General features: G+C 39.3%; 2 protein-coding genes across 3 annotated transcripts in view; one reads left to right on the top strand and one right to left on the bottom strand.

The window, feature by feature from the left end:
- Positions 1–73: 73 nt before the first annotated feature.
- Positions 74–11,408, bottom strand: prps1b (phosphoribosyl pyrophosphate synthetase 1B). The gene is made up of 7 exons (XM_067456872.1): positions 11,103–11,408; positions 9,275–9,458; positions 9,018–9,116; positions 4,373–4,497; positions 4,113–4,286; positions 3,735–3,894; positions 74–616 (listed from the first exon to the last, which is right to left on the bottom strand). The coding sequence occupies exons 1-7, from the start codon at positions 11,222–11,224 to the stop codon at positions 524–526; spliced, it is 957 nt and encodes a 318-aa protein (XP_067312973.1). The 5' UTR covers positions 11,225–11,408; the 3' UTR covers positions 74–523.
- Positions 11,409–14,766: 3,358 nt separating this feature from the next.
- kctd12b (potassium channel tetramerisation domain containing 12b) overlaps positions 14,767–17,485 on the top strand; it is a 55,684-nt gene continuing 52,965 nt past the window's right edge. Inside the window, exons 1-2 of one of the 2 annotated variants that reach the window (XM_067456875.1) lie at positions 14,767–14,960; positions 15,231–16,974. In XM_067456875.1, the coding sequence (XP_067312976.1) occupies positions 15,233–16,066 (834 nt within the window). In that variant the 5' untranslated portion in view covers positions 14,767–14,960; positions 15,231–15,232 and the 3' untranslated portion in view covers positions 16,067–16,974. Of the gene's footprint in view, positions 16,975–17,485 lie in introns of those variants that run through there. The other variant, XR_010908312.1, reaches the window with a different exon arrangement.

The raw sequence follows: 17,485 nt of genomic DNA, 5'->3' as shown, positions 1-17,485 counted from the left end.
TTAAAAAGCATAGTATTCTAAATATTAGGATAAAAAATTAAAGATGTCAAAGAAGTCAACAGACAGCTGGAAATCTGAGGGGAACCAGGATGGCATAATGTAACCAAAACATTTTTTTAATTCATAGAAAGGTTCATATAAAGAGTTATTAAAAACATCCTTGCAAAACAAAATTAGGAAAATGAAATAAAACAGCCAATTGTTTAAGACTCTACCGTTAAGCTAAAAAAACGGCTTTCAAAATAAACCGTGTCCATTTCAAGAAGGCCATTCGAGTCTTCTCTCGACCACTTATTCATGATGTGACTTTACTCTTAAAGCACAGAAACGAATGCAAATAAATAAAAGAGGCTGTGAAAAGCTCTCGTCTCGAGTAACCTAACGTCTAACTTTCACAGTCACGGATTGTAACAGCAATTTGTAGGTAAAACAGAACTTAAACATCCCATATTTAACTTTGAGGAAAGAACTGGTGAAGTCTCGGATCTCTTTGGGTGAGATGAAGGTGTTCGTGGAGATGATGTTACAAAGGAACATGACTGAAGAGATAGGAGACGGATTCGCCGTTGTGGGTCCTGCGGATGGCCTCGGCGAGGATCATGGAAATGTCGATGACCTGCGGAGATCAGTGAGAAATACACTTGTCATATATCTGTTACAGACGTTTGGTAGCATGTTAATGAAAGAACATCTGTGTGATGTGAGTTCTGAGAAGAACGCAAGACAACACGATTTTACATCCAGCTAGGTTCATCTTTAATTACTCCTTCAGGGTCGGTCAGAAATCTTTGGAGTAATCTTTGATGAACAGCTGTCCTTCAAAGACGGCTCGGTCATGCAGGTTTGCATTGCACAACATCAGGAAAATCAGACCGTTCCTTACGGAGCATGCAACACAGCTTCTTGTCCAAGCCCTGGTCATTTCTAGACTTGACTATTGCAATGCGCTTCTGGCTGGACTTCCATCTTGTGCAATCAAACCGCTGCAAATGACCCAGAACGCTGCGGCACGTCTTGTATTCAATGCGCCCAAAAGGGCTCATGTCACACCTCTATTCATCTCTCTGCATTGGCTACCACTCGCTGCCCGGATCAAATTCAAAGCTCTGACTCTTGTTTATGGATCTTCCACAAGCGCAGCACCCGCATACTTCGACTCACTCCTACGAGTCTACACCCCCACCAGAAGCCTTCGCTCAGCTAATAAACGAAGGATTGTGGTACCATCACAGAGAGGCATGAAATCCCTCTCCAGAACTTTTTCTTTCACTGTTCCTGGTTGGTGGAACGATCTTCCGTCCTCCATACGCACGACAGAATCACTCGCTTCATTCAAAAGACAGGTAAAAACTCATCTCTTCCACGAGCACTTCATCTTACATAAAGAAATTTAAAAAAAAACACTTTCCCCCTCTAATTCTCCTTTCTTCTTCCCTTTTCTGGTCTTTGCTACTTTGAGTAGTGTACAAATCTTGGTATTTAGGGCACTTTTTGTGTTTCATTGCCTCTTCTTGACGGATCGCTTCCTGTTCTCCTGAGTTGTAAGTCGCTTTGGATAAAAGCGTCTGCTAAATGTAAATGTAAGACATTTTGTGTGTTTTATAGGGTACAACAGGGCTAAAGGTGCACCGGAGTATAAGGCACATCTGATTTGATTCTGCTTTAAACCTAGCCTGACGTGGTCATTCTCAACTGTAGTCAGAATATGAGTCTGAAACTGCTCCATTGGGCTGTGATTATGGAGCGTGTTCCAACCGAACCAGGAAAGACATCAATTGGATAGACCTACAACCAATCAGAGCAACGGATAGACGCATATCGTTAGTTGTCAAATGTCAACAGAGCTCAACTGCACTGTGTTGCCAAGTCTGCGGTTTTCCCGAGGGTTGTAGCGACCTCAATTATGTGATAAATAGACCCAGGAATGCACATTTTAGCAGGCAACCTTGCCAAAATAGATTTTAGGAAAACATTTGCATCTGTCCAAACATGTGCATTGTCAAGCTGCTCCACTGTGCAGGAGACTTTTCTACTCTTCCCACAAATAAAAAATGTCAACAGTCATGGTTGATGTTTATAATCCGATACCATGACAATTTAATTCAAGATCGTTCGTTTGTTTGGCCCATTTCAAGCCAGCTTCGCTCAGTGTCTTAAACTGAAGAAAGTGGCAACTGTATTCCTGCAAGCAGTAAGTAGCGATTTATCCACTTATTGACTGTTTAAACAATTTCTGATTGAAGTTTCTTAGAGAGACCGCATTGTCTAGATAACGCAAGATGCTAGTACAGTAACAATAGGAAACTCCAAGTACCATACCGAACTAAATAGTGTGTCTAATGGCAAAGGGTAATATTATTTTGTATTACAAAATACAACCGTAGATACTTTGCTTAGATCGTTCACTCGATCCTTCTAGCAAACGTTACCTTTCCACCATATAAGTTAAAACGATAGTCATTTGACAAGGCTATTCATTTTGTAAAGTTATATATTTATATTTTTGAGAACTGAAGTATGGTGTTTCCTATGATGTTTTTCAGATTAGGCTCCATCACAGTCACTGCGTAGCCTTAGCCTACATTGTGACTAACGTTATATAAACATGCAATATCGCTGACGAAAAAAGACAAGTCTAAAAGTTAGACTGAATGACACCAAGCAGACCATCCAAATGGAGATTTCTTAAATGCAGCTTACTTGTTTATTGGTGTTTTCAGATAGTCCGCGCACGAGAGAGAGCTCGCGTGCGTATGGTTGCCAGATTGGAAATGTTTAGGAAAAAACACTAGATAGCATTGGGGTTGTTTTCACAAAAAAAACTGTTTGGGGGATTTAATTACTGAAATCTGGCAGCCGCAAGCACGCGAGCTCTCTCTCGTGTGGATGATCTGAAAACACCAATAAACAAGTAAGCTGCATTTAATCAATCTCCATTTGAAATGTTTTGCTTAAAGTGTCATTTAGTCTGTCTGTGTGTTCTGTCAGGAAGGTCAGGACTCACGAGCTGAACAGCTGAGCGGCTGAAATAAGCCAATCAGAGCAGAGCTCAACATTAATATTCATGACTCTTCCAAATAAGGTAAAAACAGAGAATTACATCCTAGGGACAATTTATAGGGTTGTAAATTAAGCTGTAAAACAGTATCTGGGCAATTTTTGCCCTTAAATAAGCCACATACCCTCTATGTAGATATCAGAGAACAATTTAACAGTTTCAAATCATTCTAGGGCAGCTTAAATAATACACAGAGCACTTACCCAACATGATCATCATTTCAGAGAGAAACAGTGAAGGTGAATGCATATACGAACAAGTTCTCTGTTTAGGATTTGAACAAATTCAATCCAAGCAATTTGATGACGTGATGATTACGTTACTTTTGATCATCTGTCCATCTTCGTCTAAAGCCCGCCCTGATGATTTCTGCATAATCACTCCTCTATGGATCGAGTCCAGACCGAACTGCCCGAGCTCAAATGTTGTGGGCGGGGCTGAGTTCGGCTGGCATCCAGGCTACTTTAAACCACTTGTTCGCTCAAATACTCACCACAGCACTTTAGTTTCACTATACACCCAGGCTGTGTGCCAAATCACACCCTATACCATTCATAGTCCACTATGGGGGACTTTTTACTTTTTTTTGTGACTATCCATTTTGAAATAGCAAAACAAAGAAACACAGATGAATTCCATGTTTTGACCTGAATCAAACACTTCTGACATGACAAACCTGTATTTTGGGGCAATGTTTCATCTTCTCCTCCTGAGGAATGGTATTGGTCACGACTACAGCCTCAAAACAAGCGTTGTTGATGCGTGAGATGGCCGGTCCAGAGAAGATACCATGGGTCAGGATGGCATAGACTTTGACTGCACCCGCCGATATTAATCTAAATACAGAAAAAAAATTCATTACACAAGAACAAAACAACTAAAAGATGCAATAAATACTAGAAACATTGGCAATTGCCATGTTATTTTTCTCCTCATTTCTTATTTACATGTTCACATAATAGTTTTTTATCTTAAGTCCTGACCTGTGACACATTCTGAACAGCATCTGCTATACAAATATCATGTTTTATTATTATTTGTACTAGTTTCTTACTTGTCGGCAGCATGGCAGACAGTACCGCAGGTGTCTGCCATATCATCAACCAATATGGCCACCCGGTCTTTCACATCTCCAACCAGAACCATGCGATCCACCTCGTTTGCCTTTTTCCTTTCTTTGTGAATAAGGGCAAAGTCAACATTTAGCCTGTCTGCAATGGAGGTCACCCTGTCAATGGAAAAAAACAGCTCATTCAGCAGTTACACATGCTAAGAGCATCACGAAACAGCACGTAAAGCAGACGGCCGACAGACCTTTTGGCTCCTCCAGCATCAGGTGACACAATAGTGCAGTTCTTCCATTCTGGGATATTTTCCTTAATCCATTTCAAAACGGCCGGCTCCGCATATAAATTGTCCACTGGAATGTCAAAAAAACCCTAAAAAGGAGGAGACAAAATGTAGAGATCTTTAAGCACGATTCCCACATCTTTTAATTCACGCATTCTGCTCATCATGTGCTTACTGAATAAAAAAATATATACAGGTATTTTCACAAAGATCGCATCAGCATGGTGTCTAAAACCAGGCTTGAGGTGCACTTGATTTTAGTCCCATGTGCGCCCTAAATGTATTCACAATTTTATCAATATTGCGATTTCGCTTTTAATCATGGTTTTGAAACAAGATTTCCTTTACATTTCCTTAAAATTGAAAGCTGGCTTTATTGCCAATATTTGAAGGTACAATATCTTTGCATGATTTATATTTTGACATTGGTTATTTCTTTATGCCTTTTTCACATGTTGTGCCGTTTGCAAATGCCTGTACATTTTTGTATCCATAGTTTGGAAGAATCTTTTTCGTTTCTTTTGCAACATCCTGCACATGACACCGCTCTACGAGGTGCTTATAGCAAAAGACGCATCTCTAGACCAGCGTCTCGTGTTTTTAACCACAAAAATCTATTCTGTGTGAACGGCCCTTAATTCTCGGTTTCGCCACAGTGAAAGTTTGACAGGTCTCGCAAATGACCTGGCTCTGATACATCTCTCCTTTTTTTGTTTCTCATCCTACCCTGAATTTCTTCCCCAGGTTCACCCTTTCCGTAACAACACTGAAAGTTCAGCCAAAATGGATGAACAGCAGCTTTTTCCTCATCTTCATAAATGTGTCTAGTAGCAGAGCGCATGCAAGGGCTGGATTTCAATTTATCCGTTGCTGAAATGCAACTCAAAATTGAAGACAGGGTGTGACATTTTGATCAGCTCCTCCCCTTTATTTTTTAAAAACAGCCAATAGCGTTTAGGTTATATCACAGCTTGGCCAGAGCCATTGAGATTGGTAAAGCCAGAGTTTCATCCTAATTTCGAACTGTTTCCCATCATAATGTCCTCCATATCCCTTTAAAATACAGCATTATGTGCAGAATTCAAATGGTCCGGTACGTTTTCTGGTCTGCGCCGACTCTATCCGCTCTAGTGTTGTCACGATACCAAAATTTAGACTTCGATACGATACCAAATCAAAATACCTCGATACCGATGCTAAATCAATACCACGGTAAAAAAACAAACAAACAGATAATATGAATAATATGACAACAGAACTTATTAATCATTGTTTTATTTTTTTAACTAACAATTCACTTGGCCAGCATGTTCCTGCCCTGGTTTGTGCCCATTCCCTCATTTTATTGCTATAATAACTACATGCCATTGTGAACATCCTTACAGAGATCACATTATCAGTCCGGTTATCATTCACTAACCCTTCACTTCTCAACAGGTTGGGATGACCAAAATCTTACTTCATGATAGGAGTAATTTAATATATTTTTAAGTGTAATTTTATAATTATAATATAGATTTTAAATTGTATTTTTTTTTGTTTGTTGAAAAAGCAAAAATGCAAATTACAAACAATATGACAAAAACAGTGCTTTATTTTTCAGCTACATTAGGTCTCTTTAACAGTAGCAAGTCAAGAAAGAAATTAAATAATCAAATATAAAACTACCAGTCTCCATTCTATAATTTAACTATACTGATTCTTGATAAATATATTTGAGTTATTTAGCCAAACGTGGTGGTTTTCTATTTTTAATTGGTGTTTGATTAACATTAAATCACACAGAATAGTAGGTCTGGCTTAAGACCTGCACGGCTCTCATTACCTCAGCTGTACACGCTCACTAAAGACATATCCGACTGTGTTTACCTGAATACTCGCCAGACCGTGCATTTTAACATATGTTTGACCATTCAAACCCAAATAATAACTGAATCGCGACCGCATGTTGTCTGAAAGGTGTGTGTGTGGGTGCGCGCTTCAGTTCAGAGTCCGGTAGCGCGAGCACGTCCCGCGCTGCGCTTTTTCTTCTCATGCGCGCATATTTCTATTGCTTTCTTTATCATGCGCTGTGCGTATATATTTAACTCTTCTACTTCCCATGTTTAGTGAACGGTGGAAGCAGAGCTCTGCACACGTGTCCTGACACCTGCTGCCACACTTCCATGCAAATTAGCACTGTTTCTGTCCACCATCAGCTCTGTTTCTGTTCACCATCAGCTCTGTTTCTGTCCACCATCAGCTCTGTTTCTGTCCACCATCAGCTCTGTTTCTGTCCACCATCAGCTCTGTTTCTGTTCACCATCAGCACTGTTTCTGTTCACCATCAGCACTGTTTCTGTTCACCATCAGCTTTGTTTCTGTTCACCATCAGCTCTGTTTCTGTTCACCATCAGCTCTGTTTTCTGTTCACCATCAGCTCTGTTTTCTGTCCACCATCAGCTCTGTTTCTGTCCACCATCAGCTCTGTTTTCTGTCCACCATCAGCTCTGTTTCTGTCCACCATCAGCTCTGTTTCTGTCCACCATCAGCTCTGTTTCTGTTCACCATCAGCTCTGTTTCTGTCCACCATCAGCTCTGTTTTCTGTCCACCATCAGCTCTGTTTTCTGTTCACCATCAGCTCTGTTTTCTGTCCACCATCAGCTCTGTTTCTGTCCACCATCAGCTCTGTTTCTGTTCACCATCAGCTCTGTTTCTGTTCACCATCAGCTCTGTTTCTGTCCACCATCAGCTCTGTTTTCTGTCCACCATCAGCTCTGTTTTCTGTTCACCATCAGCTCTGTTTTCTGTCCACCATCAGCTCTGTTTCTGTCCACCATCAGCTCTGTTTCTGTCCACCATCAGCTCTGTTTCTGTTCACCATCAGCTCTGTTTCTGTCCACCATCAGCTCTGTTTTCTGTCCACCATCAGCTCTGTTTCTGTCCACCATCAGCTCTGTTTCTGTCCACCATCAGCTCTGTTTCTGTCCACCATCAGCTGTTTTCTGTTCACCATCAGCTCTGTTTCTGTTCACCATCAGCTCTGTTTCTGTTCACCATCAGCTCTGTTTCTGTTCACCATCAGCTCTGTTTTCTGTTCACCATCAGCTCTGTTTTCTGTCCACCATCAGCTCTGTTTCTGTTCACCATCAGCTCTGTTTCTGTCCACCATCAGCTCTGTTTCTGTTCACCATCAGCTCTGTTTCTGTTCACCATCAGCTCTGTTTTCTGTTCACCATCAGCTCTGTTTCTGTCCACCATCAGCTCTGTTTTCTGTTCACCATCAGCTCTGTTTCTGTTCACCATCAGCTCTGTTTCTGTTCACCATCAGCTCTGTTTCTGTTCACCATCAGCTCTGTTTCTGTCCACCATCAGCTCTGTTTCTGTCCACCATCAGCACTGTTTCTGTCCACCATCAGCACTGTTTCTGTCCACCATCAGCACTGTTTCTGTCCACCATCAGCTCTGTTTCTGTCCACCATCAGCTCTGTTTCTGTCCACCATCAGCTCTGTTTCTGTCCACCATCAGCACTGTTTCTGTCCACCATCAGCTCTGTTTCTGTCCACCATCAGCTCTGTTTCTGTTCACCATCAGCTCTGTTTCTGTTCACCATCAGCTCTGTTTCTGTTCACCATCAGCTCTGTTTCCGTTCACCATCAGCTCTGTTTCTGTCCACCATCAGCTCTGTTTCTGTTCACCATCAGCTCTGTTTCTGTTCACCATCAGCTCTGTTTCTGTTCACCATCAGCTCTGTTTCTGTTCTGTTTTCTGTGTTGGTTGATTGTTTGTAGTATTCTATATTTTTACTTGTTATTCATTTTTTGTGTTACCCCCCCCCCCCTTGTTGCACTTTGAGATTCTTCGGAATGAAAAGTGCATTATAAATAAAATCTATTATTATTAAATTAAGAAATACAACTCATCCTCTTTTTCGTGCACTATGTGCCATTCACCATGTAGAAAATAGTAAATGTGTCAACAACTGGCTGAGTATGATAGTATGCCATTTCGAACACAGCCTCCGCCTTAATAAATTAATCATTCATTCAAATTATTAGTTGATTGTTTCAGTAATAAAACACTGTGTTGCTAAGAGATGCAAAACAGTCCAGTGGATTTTGTTGGAGCTATTTTCATTGGCGAAATTGAACAAACACAGGCAATATTGTGTCAAAAATATAAGTCACATCATATTAACTTCTTGTTTATTGAACTGTTTTATATGCTGATATCTAAAGAGAGAAAAAAATTTGTATTTTTGCCTCATCTTGAATATCTGTGGCATTTTAATGGAATAAATCATGCAGTGAGTGTGAACTTCAACCAACTAGTGTGTAACCTCACGTAGTGTATGTGCGCGCACTCTACGTGTGTTTCTGAAAAGTGAGGGGCATACTCGATGTCAGATCGCACATCGTCAACAACAATCATGATATTATCGTAGACGATATATATTACACACCCCTAAACCTAGGAGTCTACTTATAATCTAAGGAGAGTTAGTTGATGTGTAGTTGCAAAGTTTCTTATACTTAGTAAATTATCTGAAGTGGACCATCAAAATAGGTCACGCTTACTATAATAATAAGCAAATTATCACAAAGTTTTCAGTGCCGTAAAGCCCCCACCTGTATCTGAGACGCATGCAGATCCATGGTTATGATGTGGTCGGCACCAGACACGGACAGCATATTAGCGACCAACTTTGCCGAAATTGGTGCCCGACTCTGCAGAAAACAAACATCACTTTATGAATTGACTGGGCAACGAGTGATTTATTATGCAACTCACATTTCAACAAAGTTCAAAACATTCTGCAAGCAAATGTTCAAACAAATGTCCACACACTGGCAATGGCACAGATTTCATATCAATTTAACCTCACCTTATCCTTTTTATCCTGCCGGGCGTATGGGAAGCACGGGATGACCGCTGTGACACGGCAGGCCGATGCGATTTTGCAGGCGTTGATCATAATCAATAGCTCCATTAAGTTATCATTTATCTCTCCACATCCACTCTGGACAATGTAGACATCTTCCCCGCGGACACTCTCTCCAATCTCCACACTGCACAACATTAAGGACATTAGGAACAGGTCAAAGTTAGCAAAGCACCCCTGCTATAGGCTATTACAAAACTCAGTATGTTTCATCGGGAACATGCCCTGAATGTGCTCAAAGTTTCGAGACAGTTATAATGAAATTTATAAAAATGCGAACAACTAGTGATTAATTTAGCTTTTTTTTAATGAAACAGGTTTTGATAGATTCCTTGGGTCATGTCAAGAACAACGACACCAATTATGCCATATTTACGCAAACTTTCTGTCCACCATTTTGAAATTAATTGAAAACCTCCTTTTTCGAACTAGTAAGACCTTGATTAGCTGGTCCAGGTGTGTTTAATTGGGATCAGAGCTAAACTTTGCAGGACAGTGGCCCTCCAGGATCAGATTCGGACAAGACCGTTGGTCTGTTTTTCAGCAAAATTGGCTCAGATCATCTTCAGACCGTGCCAGCAAAATGTTATCAATGGCTTTTCGATAGACCAACCCGTTCTCGACGCATTATACGAAAGTCTTCTTTGCCGAATAGCCTGATACAGGTATAAATTCCCCTCCCACAATAATTTTAATTTATGCGTTACCTTTTGCAGTTTAAATAGACCATATATCAAAAACATTTCAACAGTGAGTATTGATTTATTATTTATTAATTTCCTAAATAACCAAACTTCAACAACCTTATTTTCTTTCTTTTCAGAAAAAAAATGCGGATGCTCAAATAAGAAATGAGAAGCACCTTTATATCATTGTTACCTCACACCTATAATAATTGAATAACAGCACCACCTATTGGTCAAAAAAGTGATAAGAAACTTAATCAAATTAGTGTTTTTTAACCATTTTGACTAAAACAATTTAAAAACATCTTTAATTACTTATTGTTGCGGTTTTCCGAAGCTTCCAGCAATGTCACGTGGTGCCGTTTTGAGCTTGGCCCCCGATAACTGCTGCTTGCAGCTATATTAACTTTTGTATTTTTGATGTACAAAAACCTGTGATAATAATACATCATGTAACCTTGGAATAACGTGTAAATAAAATTCCATCTGAATCACTAAGTATCGTCTTGCACCTAAGCTACAGTATTGCCATATGAAACATTGCACTTGTATAAAAAAACACGGAAGGCATGCTGTGAAATAAAACATCCTTTATCAATGTCCCCATTGCAAACCGATAAGCAGTGAATGTTTCCTGTATCCAAGGACATTTCACACGGAGTCCAAAACCATCCCATAATACACAAATAAATGCAAATTGTGGCCTTGTGACAACATTTAAGTGACCCACCAGACTACTATCATGGTAAATGTGATTAAATGGATCATGTGGGGAGCATAAGCAAAACAATCATAGAATGACTGAAAGGTCTCAAACGATACTGATAGGGATGTCCATTCCGACATACGTTTTAATGGCAATATTAGTCGCAAAATGCACGTTAAAACTTAAGAAAATAGACATCGCCTTGCATGCGGACGCAAAGCATTTTGGAACTAGTAGTCTTCTCAAACCCACGTGGGCCGCTGTCGGTCGCAATCTGAACTACAGTTCCCAGCAGCCCCCGAGTAACGGCACTTCAACATGATGAAAAATAACATATAACAACCTTACGTATATGATAACATATCCAGGAAAAGCTCACCATGTCTCTTGGTTGCTAAACTTTTTCGTCACCACTTTCCCTAGCTCCAGTCCGAGGCGGTCCGCGATTTTCTGAGACAGATCCTGGTGGGAGCTCCCGCTAAAAATTTTAATATTGGGCATTTTTTGTATTATTATTTTTTTAGATCGTAAATGGAGGATGGAGTAGAACCCAATAGACGGAGAGATGTGTATCGTTCAGATACTTGCTATCCGAGGTCGATATTCCCAGTAAAGTGCGAGTCGCCACTACCTCTCGGCCATAGTTGATCCTGGATGTTACGCGCGTGACGTCACAAGCGCGCCTCTGCTGGCCACGCCTCCTGTTCGTGTTCGGTTTAATGGCGGTTGACAACCGTTTTATCGCCACCGACTGGACTGGAGCGCGAGGAAGGGCAGCGCAACAAAACAAAAATAAAAAAATAACAAATGTTCACTTTTGTAGTATGTTTAATCCTGTTAATCTGAGATAATTATTTGCGAAGGGTCAATGTCCTAATCTTGTCCGGGTCCCAGATATCGCTTCATTTTATAATCTATATTTTTTAAATAGATAATAAAATTAGATTTCAATATAGCCTATTTTGCCCTCTGGACAAGGAAATGTCCCCTTTTCAGAAATCCGGTTACAGAGATCTTCCTATTTTAATATTAAGGAAAACATATTGTATCATGATATGTAGGCCAAACGATTATTGAAATCATATTGTTTTAATAGGCCTATGTGTGCTTCAATCCCCCACAATAACCAAAGCAAATCACAAATATCAAAACTAATGACTGCACTACACTGAAATATATCAACTTATTCTAACATCCAGATATGGAAATGCTTGTTTTGTTGAATGTTAAGCAAGATTATAGAGCACTGTATCTCGACTCTGTTTCAGCCTCTGCTTTTGTTTTCATGGCCATCATCTGTGTCAATTATCCTTGACTGCAAAATCAGAAATCGTTTTATTCTTTCAGCACGTTTATTAGTCTCATTTTTCTCATTTTACGGAAAATGATGGCTATGGCGAGAGAAATGAAATCCATTTTTCACCTGCACGACACCATATAAGTCACCTCAGCATTTCTGATCAAATGGAAAATAAATCACAAATGCCCTTGTAACTTGCTTTCATTCAGTGGAACAAAAGAGTCCGTTCAAGGGTAGTTTCAAGCTTCATTAGCTTTCACCAAGAACCCTTTGCAGTTTAGAGATACAAAAGATCTGGAAAATGCTGACACTGAACTCTGAGAGAAATTCATTAAAGCCTGAGCGTCTCGTTCCTGCAGGTGAAGCGAGGCTGTACATCTACATCAGGTGGATTTATCATGTTTTCTTTGACATTCATTTGGCACTTAACAATATTAGCCTGCCATTTTAACAGTCCATGTTGATATTTGTAAAAGATTGTGTAAAAACTTAGGAAGTAGGTATTTCTGACTACTATATGTAATAGAGTTTTTCTCAACTGTTTACACACAAAAACTGGTACTTGAGACACAATGACCACAACATGTAACTCATGCACCAACCCCCTGAACCAATTCTGCTCAACGACAAGCACAATTCCTGCTTTACACTCAAATTGCAGTTTTAAAACACAGTTTTTTTTCAAAACACTACACACAATTCTCTGCATTTGGCACAATTTTCATTCAAAAATGCAAAATCTCTTGTTTTCACAAAGAACACACTGCCATTCAAATATGTACACTGGCTCATGGGCAAACAACTGGCAGTTTTACGATCAGCAAACATCATAAAAGGGCAACAGGTGAGCGCTTCTGTGTTCGTTTTTTGTTTTTACTGTAACTGTATACAGTAAATTCTTCTGTTGTTTTGTATCACTTTGTGTTGGATATAATGATGTAGACTGTTTTTATGGGAAAAATAAAATAGATTTGTGTATAAAAACAATATTCTAAAATATTTTACAACACAGTTGTAACACTGAACCAAAAAAAAGACCTAAGTCACGATGATTGAAGGAGTGTTTTACATTATGCACATCAGTGTTCAACTGGTTCTTATTAATGTTTATTCATATGAGGGCTTGTGTGTGTCATTTGTAAACAAAATACAATTTTGAGAACTAATATTCTTAGAAGAAAAAACAGTATTTTTATCCAACAGTAAACATGATTGTTTAAATACACCATTATATAATATTGAATAAATATTTTTCACCAAAGGACAGAAGAGTTTGAATTGGCTGTCTTGCCATTACAATTACCAAAGACAAACTCCTGTGTGTGTGTGTGTGTGTGTGTGTGTGTGTGTGTGTGTGTGTGTGTGTGTGTGTGTGTGTGTGTGTGTGTGTGTGTGTGTGTGTGTGTGTGTGTGTGTGTGTGTGTGTGTGTGTCCTTGTTTATATTACACGGTGGGGACCAAATGTCCCCATAAGGATAGTAAAACCTGAGATTGTGGGGACCAGCCAGCAGTCCCCACTTTTCAAAATGCTTATAAATCATACAGAAGGAGTTTTTTTGAGCAAAGTAAAAATGCAGAATGTTTCCTGTGATGGGTAGATTTAGGGGCAGGGGCAGTGTAAGGGGACAGAAAATACGGTTTGTATGGTATAAAAACCAATACATCTATGGACAGTCCCCACAAAGATAATGAACCAGACGTGTGTGTGTGTGTGTGTGTGTGTGTGTGTGTGTGTGTGTGTGTGTGTGTGTCATATCAGAACACAGATGTTTGTTTTTGTGGGGACATAGGCTTAGGCTAATGGCCTTATTTTTATACGGGACAAACCGTATTTTCTATACCCTGCACTGCCCCTACCCCTAAACCTACCCATCACAGGATCAACACTTTCTCAAAAAAAAAAAAAAAAAAAAAAACATTCTGTAAGATTTATAAGTCTTTTGAAAAATGGGGACATGGGTAATGTCCTCATAAGTCACCCTCCTCTTGTTCTTGTAATACCTATGTCATACCCACGTGTGTGTGTGTGTTTGTGTGTGTGTGTAATTCTAAAACATGAGTTTTTTATCCACTAGATGTCAGTGTTTCATTCAATTTTATCATTGTGCAGCAATCCTATTTAGATGTATTTTATTGGTACGTTATTAAGCTGAATGTGTTGAAAATGATTAACAGATTTGCTAATGTGAATAAAATGCAGGAAATAAAACATTAGATCGACTGAATAATAATAATGTTAGTAACAACGTGTTTTTAGGCTAGTAAGGCAAGGCAAGTTTATTTATATAGCACATTTCATACACAATGGTAATTCAAAGTGCTTTACATAGAAATATATTAAAATAGGGATAACAAATGCATAAGAAAAAGAATACAATGTGTAAAAATAAAATTAGGAACAGTTGTAAAGAGAATTCCAGATAGATTCCTATCTGCCTGATTCTAACTGATTCATAATGATTAATATTATGTATTAATCATTGCACCGATAGGTTTAAGAGACAATAAAATAGACATGACAGATTAAAAGACTTCTGGTAGAGCAATTCGGGTTTTTATCGAATGGATTTTTTAAATATATTTTTTTATTTTAGAAATCAAATTACAAACATTCAGCCATCACAGTAGCAAACTTCATACATCAAAAAAAATTTTTTATCTCATGCATTAGACACAAGTGCGGATGACGTGACAAACGCGGAGGCGGGGTTAGCGTCGAGACGTCACACTACAGGGGCGTGGCCAGCGCGCGGAATTATTATGGTCCAGTTGCAGTGCGCGCAGTGCGAGAGGAGTCCCGTTACACTCAACCTGCGCTGAGAAATGGATCATCATAACGCGTTATTATTTACATCTACTTCCTCCACGGACACGTACGCAAAACCAGCCCTTTAGATGGCATTTTCAACAGTGCTTGTACTGTGTGTGTGACTGACGGTAGGTGTCTGTGAATTGGGAACCTTCGACTATGGACAAATGAAAGGGACATCATCTGAAAACTGTGCATTTTGCTAGTCACGTGTTTGAGCTTTTTCTGAGCCATGCATGCTAATTTACATCGCATTTTCTGAAGGATTATTATGCATAAATTGTGTTTTGCAAACTGGAGAGCTCATTGGGACATCTTGCCTACATTTATCTACACAGTGTGAATTGCTGTTGACTTGTTAAATCCTTCACCAAGTGTCGTCTTATTTTTGGCTTTAGATATGGCTTTACCCGACAACGCCGTAGAAGAACTGGCCTTTCCAGAAATTATTGAGCTAAACGTGGGGGGTCAGGTGTATATAACCCGCTACTCGACTTTAACAAGCGTGCCAGACTCCCTCCTGTGGCAAATGTTCAGCCAGAAGAGCACCAAAAGCCTGGCCCGTGACACCAAGGGTCGCTTTTTCGTCGACAGAGATGGCTTCCTGTTCCGCTACATTCTGGACTATATGCGGGACCAACAGCTCGTCCTTCCCGACCATTTCCCAGAGCGAGGACGGCTGCAGCGGGAGGCCGAATTCTTCAACCTCCCAGAACTTGTGAAAATGTTGGCACCAAAAATCAGCAAACAGAACTCTTTGGGAGACGAAGGGTGCCAAAGCGACCCAGAGGATTCCTCCCCGAGCGCAGATATTGGCCGTAATTTGGCCTCCCTTGGGGCCGCCGCATGTTCCAATTTGGCCCCGGGCGATGGAAAATGCTCCGGGTTCATTACCATTGGCTACCGGGGCTCCTACACTCTCGGCCGTGATAGTCAAACAGATGCCAAGTTTCGACGAGTGGCTCGGATTATGGTGTGCGGGAAGACTTCTCTCGCCAAGGAGGTTTTTGGGGAAACGCTGAATGAGAGCCGCGACCCTGACCGCCCCCCAGAGCGCTACACGTCGCGCTATTACCTCAAGTTTACTTTCTTGGAGCAGGCTTTTGACAGGCTGGCCGATTCCGGCTTCCACATGGTGGCCTGCAACTCAACAGGGACCTGCGCCTTCGCCCATGAGCAAACTGATGACAAAATTTGGGCCAACTACACCGAATACGTGTTCTACCGTGAGTGAACTTACACCTGTGTGTCCCAGCGTATCCTCCCAGACTCCCAGAGAAGCTTCTAGATCACAATCCCAGACTTTCCTCTCATCATCTAACCTTTCGACCCCCATTGATCTTCCCCTCACCAAGAGACTGCCTTCCCCTTTTCCTTTTTGGGAAACACAAGCTGTTGCTATATTTTGTCGAGCTGAAGGTCAGAAATGAACTGCTAATCTATACACTGTAAACATTTTTTGTTGGTTTAACTTTAAAAAATAAGTAACCTGGTTGCCTTAAAATTTTGAGTTTATTGAAATAAAAAAATTGAATTGATACAATGAAGGAAATTGGTTTTTTAAATAGAAACTCAAAATATTATTGTATCTGAACACAAAATGTGATAAATCATGAAAATAGCATATTTTGGCAATGCATCATCATCACAAATAAAACACACACAATTACCCAATATGGTTACAAAACCTTTTAATCATATTTGAATAAAGGTTGTCGATTCTCAAACATGTTCATTGTATTAACTCAAGATTTTTTATTTCAATTAACTTAAAATTGTAAGGCAACCGGGTTACTTATTTTGTAAATATTTTTTGAAAGGGCTTCTCTAATGTCAGTCAAATTGTTGGACGTATTATAAAGCCTTTGAGCTGTTGGCCATTTTTTCATAAGAAATATATAGATGTATGTGATTTTAGGTCATTATTATCACGTGTAACCCTTTAATGGGCCCAAAGAATAGGGAATCCACTTGGCTTTAAAAAGGTTAGGTAAGGTAAGGTTAATTTAAGGTGACGTGGTTACATGTCCGTACATGTACTTACTATAGTAATAACAGTACATTAGGCATAATTAATTACAAGTGACTACAACCCTCTAAGCACACCTTGGCAATAGAATCACCACATATATATATATATATATATATGAGAGATATAAGAGAGAGAGAGAGAGAGAGAGAGAGAGAGAGAGAGAGAGAGAGAGAGAGAGAGCTTAGTGATGTCAAATCAATTAATCACGATTAATCACATCCAAAATAAAAGTTAATGTTTAAATAATGTGTGTGTATAATTAAGTGTATAATTATAATTATATATTTAAGAAGAATTGTTTTTTTCCTATAATAATTTGTCATGTATATCGGTGTATTCAAATATACATAATAACAGAGTATACACACTTATTATGTAAACAAACTTTTATATATCGCGATATAATCATTTGACAGCCCTACCATATATATATATATATATATATATATATATATATATATATATATATATATATATATATATATATATATATATATATATATATGTGTGTGTGATGTTTTAACTAAACCTTGGTGGTGGTGCTTAAGATATTGTTGGTCATTTAGTGTTTTTGTAAAAAAAATTCTAATAGTAATAAGATAATAATACTACTACCAATGA

The sequence above is a fragment of the Pseudorasbora parva genome, chromosome 11 (assembly GCF_024679245.1).
Source record: "Pseudorasbora parva isolate DD20220531a chromosome 11, ASM2467924v1, whole genome shotgun sequence".
Classification (NCBI taxonomy): domain Eukaryota; kingdom Metazoa; phylum Chordata; class Actinopteri; order Cypriniformes; family Gobionidae; genus Pseudorasbora; species Pseudorasbora parva.
The sequence above is the reverse complement of the archived record's forward strand: the minus strand, read 5'-3'. Positions and strand labels throughout refer to the sequence as shown.

What these genes read in the sequence shown, in the direction of transcription:
- prps1b (XM_067456872.1), bottom strand. Translation starts at nt 11,224, where the DNA reads ATGCCCAATATTAAAATTTTTAGCGGGAGCTCCCACCAGGATCTGTCT. An exon ending in TGCATGCGTCTCAGATACAG is followed by an intron (nt 4,498 to 9,017) that starts GTGGGGGCTTTA and finishes CCTCCTTTTTAG; the next exon opens with GGTTTTTTTGACATTCCAGT. An exon ending in GTCTGCCATGCTGCCGACAA is followed by an intron (nt 3,895 to 4,112) that starts GTAAGAAACTAG and finishes TTCTGTATTTAG; the next exon opens with ATTAATATCGGCGGGTGCAG.